This window comes from Vipera ursinii, assembly GCF_947247035.1.
Source record: "Vipera ursinii genome assembly, chromosome: 5".
In the NCBI taxonomy this organism is placed as follows: Eukaryota; Metazoa; Chordata; class Lepidosauria; order Squamata; family Viperidae; genus Vipera; species Vipera ursinii.
In genome coordinates this window covers 29,728,745-29,740,926 of record NC_139518.1, presented here as the reverse complement: position 1 = coordinate 29,740,926, position 12,182 = coordinate 29,728,745, and the positions used below count along the sequence as shown (strand labels likewise).

The window sequence follows — 12,182 nt, the reverse complement described above, 5'->3', positions numbered from 1 at the left end:
GTCCATGGAAAAACCTCTCTCCACGGAACAGGTCCCTGGTGCCCAAAATGTGACTTATTACAATTTTTCACACTTATGACTGTTGCAGCATCCCCATAGCTATGTGATCAAAATTCAGATGCTTGGCAACTGTTTCATATTATGACGGTTGCAGTGTCCTGGGGTCAGAACTCTGAGAACTTCTGACAAGAAAAGTCAATGGGGAAGCCAGATTCACTTAACAACTGTGTTACTAACTTAATAACTGCAATGATTCACTTAGCAACTGTGTCAAGAAAAGTTGTAAAATGGGGCAAAACTCACTTAACAAATGTTTCACTTAACAGAAATGTTGGCCTCAATTATGGTCGTAAGTCAAGGACTACCTGTATTCACTATAAAAGTCTGACCTTCACAATACAGGATGTGGAACTGTGAGATGACCAAAGAGAGAAACAACCTGGAATTAAGGAGAAACTTCCTGATGGTGAGGACAATTAGCCAGTGGAACAACTTTTGCCTTCAGATGTTGTGGGCGCTCCATCACCGGAGGTTTTTAAGAGGAGACTGGACAATCACTTGTCTGGAATGGCATAGGTTCTCCTGCTTGAGCAGGGATGCTGGACTACAAGGCCTCCAAGATGCCTTCCAGCTCTATTCTATTCTAAAACAAAGGAGATTTCTGAGCTGGAAATGGTAACAGCTACTTACAAAGCGTTGGGAATTCTGTGCCAAAAGCAAAACTGCTCTTAATCTCTAAGGCAAGAAGACTTAAAACATAAATCAAATATCTTATGATACACTGATTATTGGATTGTATCTCTTCACATAACAAGTTGGGGATATCACATTTGAAAGTCAAAAGAAGCCCCGTCTGTACAGAAAAGCGATATGGTACAGTCAACAACTTTTAACACAAATTTCTCTCTAACTCAAGGTACAGGCAAGACCTTTGTTGCAGTTAGATATTTCATAAGTAGGTCTTTATGTTCATTGCAGTAAATTAGTTTGAAAATTAATACAACCAGTCCTCGGTTAATGACCACTTGTTTAGCGACTGTTTGAAGTTATGATGGTGCTGAAAAGTGTGTTTACAACAGGTCCTTTAAAGTTCTGGCTGTCCCAACACTCTTTAGATCACATGATTAAAATTTGGGTACTTAGGAACCAGCTTACACTTATGATGGATGCAGTGACTCACGTGATTGCCATTTGTGACCTTTTGTGACAACTTCCTACATGCAAAGTCAATGGGGAAACCAGCAGGGAAGCTCCTAAGTTGTGTCCGTCACCCAGCACTAGTCACTGCCAGCTCATCAGTTACCTGTGCACCTTTCCTCCACCTGCTGCTGCTACCCCTGGCCACATGATGCCTCACCGGTCACCTGCGCACCTTTCCCAACAAGATCACTGTCATAATAGAGCTGAAATCTATTCACAAATACCAGCCTTAATGTCACTGTCTATATCTACAGGACTTTATAAGAATTAAGCTTAGGCTGTTTATTACTTTTCTCTATTCTTTGTATCTTAACTAGGACAACTTAATACCTTAACTAAAGAATTCAAACAATCACAACTATTTCTACACAAGAAAATTTTAGTAGAATAACTGGTTTTGGCGATAGTGAGATTTAGTGGAAGAGATTTAAAAAAACACCTTTTTATATTCCTTTTCCCTATTCAAAATGTTGAACTGATCAACAGTACTTTGCTGAACAATTTGGAAAGAGATTGTTTCACCCTGCTTCTCAACTTACAGTTTTTTGTTGTAATGCTTCCTCGGATATATAGTATTTCTTTAATTTATTCACATATTGAAGAATTCTGACTATATAGTTGAGATTATTGAACTAATTTTATTTATCAAACAGTCCATAGAACAAATTATGGACTCATAATTGAAGAACTCAGAAAAAAATCAGGAAAAAAATCTCAATATTCATATTAATCATAGAAATTTATTCCTGCAACTTGTGTAACTACATACCCTCTTAATTATACCTTTATCGTTTTTCAAATTTCATCAGAAAGTAATTATGATATACAGATTCCCAGCTATTTGACAGAATTCACATTAAGCTGTGTTTTCTGCTCTCTAAGATGTTAATATATTAACCAGTTTAATGCAATCAATGATGAAAATATTTTGGGCAGGGCATTTCAGACAGATCGATAAACACCCTAGTCATGCGCTGTTGGGGTAAGACTAATATTCAACACATTATATTGAAAAATAACAATTTGAAAGAAACAGAAACAGCCAGATTGCTACTAATATTCAACAGTACTAAGTTTTATCAACAGGCAATACCAAACAATGCAAGGAGAAAGGAGGTTGAAATAGTAATAGCTTATCATCCTGGGTTGAAAACTTCACAGGGATGACTATAGCCATGAATTAAGAGATCTCTGATTCTAGGCTGATGATATTATGATACAAATCGAGTTTTTCATACAGACATCCACATTTTTTCATTAACAGGATTAGTTGTGGACAACTCTAGCAGAAATTATGTTACATGTTTGGTCACTACCTGACCTCATCCAATACTATCCTACTTCAGAGAAAGATATCAGAGATCTTAACCAAAAAATAAAGTACAGAGATACAACTCAGACATAGACTACATTTCTCAATTTGTAAAAACATGGCTGTGAAAATTGGAATAACAGAAAGGCTGAAGGACACACTGATGCCTTTCAATATTGGTGCCAGTGAAAGCTTTTGCGAATACCATAGACTATCATCCGCTGAGCAAACCATTTGATCATAGATAAAATCAGCCTGCCCGTTGGAAATGCTATTATAAAAGGACATTTTAAGTATTTGGGACACATGATGTAAAGGCAAGAGTCATCTGAAAAGTCTCTGATGATTGGAAAAACAGAAGGCAACTGAAGAAAAGGCCAATAACAAACATGGTAGCTAGATATTATCACTGATAATACAAACAGGAGCTTACAAGAACTGAAGAAAGCAGTTGCTGCCTGGCAATCCTAGCAAAATGTTATTCATTAAATCACAAAGGCAAGGGTAAGAAGCAACCTAGTAATTAAACAACTTTGATAGTTGGGTATTTTCAAACTAGAAGACTCCAAGGTTCCTTCCAACCTTTTTTACGTAAAAGTTATGGCCCAACTTTTTAAAGCAGCATTTTAAACTACTAATTAAAGAATTAGCAAAGCTTTTCACCTATGTAGGAGTATAACCTACATCCATACATAAACAATATAGCTGGCACCTACCCTGCAGCAAATCATTTATTTCAGGTGTTTATTTCAATTGCACTTTGTTGGAAATACAATTTATAATACATATATGGGTTTAAAACAAAAGCTAAATGTATTTCATTATTATTTTTAATATCATGGGTGCTAGTAAATAATGCCTTCAACCATTACTGTAACAAGTGAACTTTACTTTGGAAAGCATCCAACACATACTGATCTACAAGCACAGAATGATCATCAGTTATAATCTTTACACATACTTGTTCCATGTAATGAAAGTTGCACGTTGTGTTGAAAGTCCAAGAGCAGAGATTTGATTCATTTTAAGTCCTGCAACTAAAAGATATATTTATTTATTTTAAAATATTTATTTTAAAAAGTTTTCCATTCAGGTGGGTCATGGAAATAAAACTACAAAACCCACAAAAAAAAAAAACATGTGGCTCCGTCAACCAATTGTCTGCAAGCTCCACCATTCTATCCCAGTGCCTAGATAAAAGAGCCAGGTTTTAATGCCTTTAATTTAAACAAGAATAGCTGAATAATTATGGTGGTGGTGATTTAGTTTAATAATTAATGCACGTGCATGGATGTTTCAATAAATATATGATGTTTCATTAAAATAAACTTAACTAGTAATCATAATTGTTAATTCAGTTTCTAAAAGTTGATGTGAGTGGAAAATAGGCTGTTCCAAAGAAAAGTAGTTCCCATATGTTGTGAGTTCTTTTCTGAAGGCCTTAGCTTTAATCTAGATATTGTGATAGAATGTGTACCTGGCAAATAAGTGGCTATGAGTTTTGGTAATACAGAGCTTTCCCAAGGAGGAGGCAGTAAATCTCACCAGAGATTTCTAATAGGTTAGAAGGTTATAGCTTCAGTTTCGCAACATTCTGTCCATTAAATGAAAGCAAATAAAGTTCGGATTTGATTGGATTTTACTGTGTCATTTTTGAGCGTGAACCTGACTTTGAACCTTTGAGCTTGAACCCATGTCATTTTTGAACTTGAACATGGACCTCAATATAAAATAAATTCAATATGGCAGTATTAAGTTTTGAAAGAGCAAATTAATACGGTTGCATATTACCTTGAACTGCTTCTTTAATCACATCAATGAACTGTGTCCACAGACTTTCAGGGTCTAATTCAACCCAGCCAGGCTGAGGATGAAGAACCTGTACCTATTAAGAGAAACACAGGTTACCAAGATTATAGATGTTAATAATTTTGAGAAAATTACCAAAAGCAATTTCATATATTAAAAGAATTAAAGATGTTTATAGCGTATTTCTTACACACTTATAAGCCACATCCTCAGTTTTAAAAATAGCAAAGATAATTATAGCCCAGACATTAGAAATCAATGTATAGTATGTATATACACTATCAAATATATTGTTGGAACCTTCAGCGTATGGCCACATTTTTCATTTTCTCATTGTTACATGAGAATGGAACATGTACATTTCACTGGTATTAAAAGTCACCATAAATCCACAAACCATTAATTGAATTTGGAATTTGAACATTTCAAAAATAAAAAACGTAAGTAATGCAAATCAATACTAATTCTTAAGGTCTCATCATCAGAAAATAAATGCTACTAATTAACCTTCAAGATCAAATTAATCCTTTGTTTCCAAAGGATTTGGCAAAGTGCCAAATCTCAACATACCGGTAGTGGTATAAGGAGAATTATAAAGCAATAAATATTGCACAAAGTTAAGTATATTTTGAGGTGCATAACTTTTTCTGATTGTTTCTTGTATTAAACATTGCTTTTGTAAACTCACTAGGGCAACTCACAGATGAAATCTCATGATTACAATATTAACTGCAATTCAAATGCTGTATAATTATTTAATAAAATAACCAGTCTCTATGATTCCATTACAAAAGGCAATTTTGGTGTAGCAACATTACGATAGGAGTACTTAAGGAATCCTCCCTGTATTTCCAGTCCAACATACATCTCTTTAGTTCTGCATCAGAGAATGGAGAAATGGAAATTAAATTATTCAATAATTAATCATGTCTCCTTAAAATCTGAATTTGATTCAAGCTTCAGAAGGTTTTGTTCACAGAAAATATATTCAAAATGTTCATACTATTTATACATCTATTACCAACTCTAGGAACTAGTTTAAGCATTGCCTTCTCAAAGACATCAAGAGACCCAAAGTATTACCAACGTAACAACAGTACTTCTGATACATCAGCTACAGAGAAGACCTTGGAGACAATACAACAAAAGCAACCCTTTAGTCCAGGAAACAAAGCAACTATGTGAAAGAAGCCAAGACTGCTTCCATATGAAGCAGTGAGGGAAGGGAAAATACAACCAGGCTTCAAGATTTTATTATAATTTATATCAACTCAATACAGCTCCGGTTAAACTCCCTGCAGTCTATTTGTTGACCTTGCTTACTTCAAAAAATATGACAATTTGCTATTTCATTTTGATATTAAAGAGTATTGAGAATATAGAGCATGGTGGCCAAGCGGTTAAGACGTTGGGCTTGTCAACCAGGTCAGCAGTTCAAGATCCGGGCACCCAAGGATGAGCTCCTGCTCACTTATGAATTTGAAAGCATGCCAATTCTCACTTTGGTGGGAAGGGAAAAGTGTCCCATGCACATGGATGTGTAGTCATGCTGGCCACAACTACAGAAATGTTTTTGGACAATGTTGGCTCACTTTGTTAAGAAATGGAGATGAACATACACCCCCCCGAGTCAGATATGATTGGACAGGGGAAACCTGTATCTTTACATGGAATCTTTATACAAATAGTCCTTTACTTAAAACCATTTGTTTAGTGACTGTTCAAAGCTACAATAGCACTTTAAAAAGTGGCTTATTATTGGTTTTCACATGACCACGTAACATCCCCATCAGTCACATAATTACAATTTAGGCACTTGTCAATAGGCATGTATTTATGACAGTTACATTGTGATTTGCTTAATGTGGCAAAGGTTGTATAGTGGGGCAAAACTCACTTAACAAGTAACTTTCTTAGAAACAAAAAAATTAGACTCAGTTGTAGTCATAAGTCAAGGACTATCTGCATTAGCTTTTTGAGATAAGCACAACTCACGAAAGGCATAGTATCTACTTAAACACACCAAAAATAGTGAATTTTGCCCCATTTTATGACCTTTCTTGCCACAGTTGTTAAGTGAATGACTGTAGTTAAATTAGTAGCACTGTTATTAAGGGAATCTGGCTTTTCCATTGACTTTGCTTGTCAGAAGATGGCAAAAGCGGATCACATGACTCTGGGACACTGCATCCGTCATAAACATAAGTCAGTTGCCAAGTGTCTGAATTTTGATAAATGAGGATGCTGCAACAGTCGTAAGTGTAAAAAATGGTCATAAGTCACTTTTTTCAATGCTGTTATAACTTTGAATGGTTGCTAAGTGAACTGCTGTAAGTCGAGGACTACCTGTACTTGGTCTGGTTGGCATAGCAGAGGCATAACTGAAAAAAGTAATTTGTAACTTTGATGCTTCTTTGGGAACAACTACACAAACAACGAACAGCATATGTACTGTATATTTTTAAAAAAATATTCCACAGAATCAATGATTAATAAATTAGTTGGAATAGACAATGAACACCTAGTAGTTCAGTTCACAACCCAAGGCAAGAATCCTCTATTCCAGCACCCCTACAAAATTTATTTATTTATTAAATTTCTCTCACTAACACAGTGCCTCTAGGCAGCTTACAATATAATAAAAAGTTAACATATGCTAAAACAATTAAAAAACAATTAAAATAAAATGATTAAAAGTTAAGAAGCAAGATGATGGGCAGCCTGGGAGTGAGAATCTTTCCTACCCTATCAGCCAAACGTAGCAAGCCCCCATTGACCAAGTTTTGGGGCTCTTCCAAAAGCCCAGGAGTATGGGAATGGACCTCATCTCTGATGGGAGAATATTCCAAAAGGTGGGGGCCACAGTAGAAGATGGTCATTTCATTCTGTTTAAACACTATGGAGAATAGGGAAGATACCTTTGAAGAAACTATGCAGCAACTACTACTTAAGCAAAATAGTTGAGTGGTATAAACAAAGTAGAAACATTTTTAAGCCCAGAAAAACAAGTTAATATTTAGAAGTGGCTCAGGTAGATCCTACTTGATTCACAGAGTACTGAATAAGAAAGGAAAAGAGAAACAGAACAATTAGACTTGCAAGATTCTTTTATTTTAGCCAATCTGAATAAAAATAGTTTGTCTTCTTGTGGAGTTCATTTCCTGGTCTGGTCTATCTAGTGGGGCTGACAAAGTCTTTTAGTATATTTATTTATTGAGGCATATATGTCATTCCAATCAGAACAGGACACTGAACAGCTTAAGTGATAGACAAATCTCACCTATACAAAGAAAACTTGTTCTCACTGATTAACTCTTACCATGAGAAATATATACCTAGTGCCAAAGTGTACTTCCTTGTAATTTAAACATATTTTCTTGACTTGTTTTCTGGATCGGTTCTGCCCCACTTCCCATATAAGAGCCTTTCTGATACTGGAAGACAGCTATTATTACTCCCTATAGTCTTTACCAGGCTAAACATACCCATATCCTAAATTTTTCTTTCTAGGCCTCTTATAACCATGGTTTGGTTTTACTGGTTGTTCTTATGTTACAACCACTCATTTAGCAAGTACTGAATGAGAAGGACTTACGATCAGTCCTCAGAGTTTCAGCTATCTCAGCCGTCCCATGGTCACATGATGTTGATCTAGGTGTTTGGATTGCAATTACAATGTCACACTGAACTGTGGTCACATGATCACAATTTCTGATATTCCCTATTGGTTTCCTGAATGCAAGGTCAATAAAGAGACAGGAAGCCAGAAACTGCTATTATATAAAGTCCTCATTTAACAATGGCAACCAAGACTACCATTGCTAAGTTACATAGTCACACAATATTGCTAGTCATAAAGTGCAACATCATGTTACTGTGTCACTTAGTGCCAGCAAATGCCATCATAACCTAAGGACTGTATTTATATCCTGCTACAATCTTAAGGGAGTCTTGGCAGTTTATGAAAAGTACAACAAACAAAATATCCCTGTTGCTTAACTCTGGTCAGTTTGTCAATGCCATTCAGTCTGATGCTGAATAGAGGGGAAGAATGATTTACTACATTACACATCTGTTGAAGTAGTCTAGAATTGCATTTGCTTTTTTTACTGTTGCACCACATTCCTGACTCATGTTCAGTTTGTGATTTACCACAATACCCAGATGCTTTTTTGCATCTAGCACTACCCAACATGATTTCCTCCTCATCCTATATCTTTTCTTAGTCAATCTATGAAAAACCTATTTTGCTCTGCATTTCTTCCTGTGAAACTTACCTTCCTGGTTTCTGCCTATTGCTTCAGCTACTTGTTATCCTTCGTCTTTATGCTATCTGCAAATTCCATCCCCATATTTTAGCAGGTTATCCAATTCATTTAAAAATATGTTGAATAGCACAGGGAGAATAACTAGAATTCAGCCCTGTGGTATGCAGCTCCACACTTGCTTCCAACTTGATATGGGTACTTTTTTCAATAAGCTTTATATCTTTTTCAATAAGCTTTATATTTAGCATAGTTGACTGCATTTTGCCATTCTATTAGCATTTCATGGGAGATCTGTGCACTATCATTGCACTTTCAAACAAGATTTATTTATATCCCTTTATTGGTTTTACAAGCAACTCAACACGACCAACACATTTAATACTCCTTCCTCCTATTTTCCCTTTGTGAGGTGAGTTGTGCTGAGAGTGAGTGAGTGGCCCAGCTGGCGTTCATGGCTAAGATAAGACTTGAATTGCAACTGTTATTGTTGTCAAAAGTACTAACACCTACATTTTTATATTTAATTCATCTTCAACTCTGAAAAAATTTCAAATGTAATCATAATCATAATAGGGACCTTGGAGGTCATCTAGTCCAACCCCCTGCTCAGGCAGGAAACCCTATACCATTTCAGACAAATGGCTGTCCAGTCTCATCTTAAAAACTTCCAGTGTTGGAGCATTTACAGCTTCTGGTGGCAGGTTGTTCCACTGGTTAATTGTTCTAACTGTCAGGAAGTTTCTCCTTAGTTCTAGGTTCCTTCTCTCCTTGATTAGTTTCCATCCATTGCTTCTTGTCCTGCCTTCGGGCGCTTTGAAGAATAGCTTGACTCCCTCTTCTTTGTGGCAGCCCCCAGAGATATTGGAACACTGCTATCATGTCACCCCTAGTCCTTCTCTTCATTAAATTAGACATACCCAATATCTATGACTGAATAAAAACAATTTTTATGGTGTGATATTAAGGGCAGGTTAAATACTGAAACTTTAAAACTGTATTTCAGCATTACATATAGCAGGCTATCTGCAATAAGAGATCAGCATGATATTGTACAGTCCATGCATTCATCATGGTCTCTGTTATTCAAACTCCTGCTGCATAAGCAGTTCAGAGTCAGTGCCACATAACAAACCAAAGCAAAATCCAATTTCTATATAACCATTACAGGTCAATATGCAACTTGTTTTTTTATTAACATATGCTACTAAACAAGAGCAAAAAGACAACAAGTTGTATATTTCAATGATGACAGAAATTGCAATGTACATTACAGAAAAACTACGAAGCCAAATGTGATCACTAAGTCATAGATTAGAGCAAAAACAAAACAAAACACAACCCCCAATTCTTTCCTTATTTATAAGACAGTGGAAACAAGCATACTGCCCAGAAGAAATAAAAGACTGAGAGGAAACCAGCTTGGATTACAGGAAGCAAATGTTTATAAAATATACACCACGGAAAAACTTTAGTTTTAATTGTATATAACTTATAGAAAAGCAGCGTCCCACTGAATTTAAGCAGTAACTCTCTCCCTCCAATTTAGGAATAGGAGTCTCTGAGTTTTGTTTTTAAGTAAACTATTAAATTGTCACAACCGAGATTGACTGAATCATTTCTGATGGTCAGTTGAGCCGAATTATTTACTGAACACACACTAGCTGAGCACACACGTTTTGGATGAACATCTGTTTGGGTGGTTAATGATTGAGTCTCGTGCGTCCACAATTTGTGGACAGGGGACCAGGTTGCACTCCGAGTTGTAATCTTAGGCAATAGCAATAAAAACAATCTCCAAAGAACTCGGCGACTAAAACGGATTTCCAGGCACTTCTTTATTTCGGGCCTTCTTCCCCGAGGCCCGCACAATTCTCACCTGTTTGCTACTGAATCCTTTGAGTACCGCCGCCTTGTCGTACACCTGGCACCGTATCACCGTGCTGCCCACGTCTATCCCCAAGATGTACTTCGCCTCCGGGGCAAGAGCGCAGGCCGCGGCGTCGCTGGCGGGGGAGGCATGGTTGGCCGCTGGTGCGCCAGTATCGATCAGTGTCATCGGCGCAGCGCCTCTGCAAACCCAGGCGACCAACTTTGGGCAGAGAAGCCAAGGCGAGCCTTCTCGCAACGGCTCCGGCGGAAAGCGTCAAGCGACCCCTTCGGGGCCAGGCAGTAAGCCGCCCTGACTTCAGGGGCGGGTTAATGAGGCGACCAAAAGGGGGCGGAGGCTGTTCGCCGGAAAGCTGGTAGGGAAACGAAAGAATCGCGCGGGGAAGCCGGAGCCAACCAGGGGAAGGAAATAGGACGAGAGGACTGTGCTGAGTCGCTCTCTTGCTCGGATTTGACTTCCCCGGCGGCTCCCCTGAATGCTTTATTCTAATTTGACTACACAGACTATTGCAATCTTGGCCAGTTTCCGTACGGCAGGGGACTTCAAACTTGGCCCTTTTATGACTTGTGGACTTCAACTCCCAGAATTCCTCAGCCAGCTTTGCTGGCTGAGGAATTCTGGGAGTTGAAGTCCACAAGTCATAAAAGGGCCAAGTTTGAAGACCCCTGCCGTAGGGTGTCTCGGGGCGAGGACAAGAACAGAAGGCGGCGAGCAGACGGGCAATTTTCCACAAAGTTGCTTGCGTAGGCACTCATAGGTCTCCCGAGGCCGCCCGTGAGTTTAAAACAAAAACACTTATTTTGGTTGTCTAGTGTGCTTTGCATTCTAGGAACTGAAGCCCCAAGCCAGGTTGCTTTTTGTTTCTAGAACGATGATGCAACCGCCCAAGTAAGTTATTACAGTTAAAAGATAGCTGCTGCGATTTTAAGTCTCGTTCTTCGGTTTTTTTTTCCATCCTCTTCACAGAGTGACTTAAAGGTAAAGGTAAAGGTTCCCCCGCACATGCGTGCTAGTCGTTTCCGACTCTAGGGGCCGGTGCTCATCTCCGTTTCAAAGCTGAAGAGCCAGCGCTTGTCCGAGGACGTCTCCGTGGTCATGTGGCCGGCATGACTAGACGCCAAAGACGCACGGAACGCTGTTACCTTCCCACCGTAGTGGTCCCTATTTTTCTACTTGCATTTTTACGTGCTTTCGAACTGCTAGGTGGCAGAAGCTGGGACGAGTAACAGGCGCTCACTCTGCTATGCGGCACTCGGGATTCGACCCGCCAAACTGCCGATCTTCTGATCGACAAGCTCAGCGTCCTAACCTACTGAGCCACCGCATCCCTTCCAGAGTGACTTACGAGTTAATAAAAACAACACTCCCCTCTACTCACAGATCTGCAGTCGAAAAGGACCCAAAAGGAGACGGGAAAGGAAAAACGAACCACTTCTCAAGGTTCTCGTCTTTCCCTGGGCACTATTGGGAAAGGGGTTGCCGGAAATGAAAGGATGAAAGATTGTACCCACTTTTCTCATTGATCTCATTCACTTTTCTCATCGATCGGAAGGTCGGCAGTTTGGCGGGTTGAATCCCCAGTGCCGCGTAACAGAGTGAGCGCCTGTTACTCGTCCCAGCTTCTGCCAACCTAGCAGTTCGAAAGCACGTAAAAATGCAAGTAGAAAAATAGGGACCACTACGGTGGGAAGGTAACAGCGTTCCG

At 38.5% G+C, this 12,182-nt stretch overlaps 1 protein-coding gene across 2 annotated transcripts in view; it reads right to left on the bottom strand.

Annotated features, from left to right (window-relative positions):
• The window catches only part of GK5 (glycerol kinase 5), a 40,822-nt gene extending 30,078 nt beyond the window's left edge, over window positions 1–10,744 (bottom strand). The window contains exons 1-3 of one of the 2 annotated variants that reach the window (XM_083364322.1): window positions 10,466–10,744; window positions 4,304–4,397; window positions 3,474–3,549 (exon numbers count right to left, since the gene is read on the bottom strand). In XM_083364322.1, coding sequence (XP_083220448.1) covers window positions 3,474–3,549; window positions 4,304–4,397; window positions 10,466–10,645 — 350 coding nt within the window. In that variant the 5' untranslated portion in view covers window positions 10,646–10,744. The remainder of the gene's footprint in view (window positions 1–3,473; window positions 3,550–4,303; window positions 4,398–10,465) is intronic. The other variant, XM_083364323.1, reaches the window with a different exon arrangement.
• Between the last annotated feature and the right edge of the window lie 1,438 nt (window positions 10,745–12,182).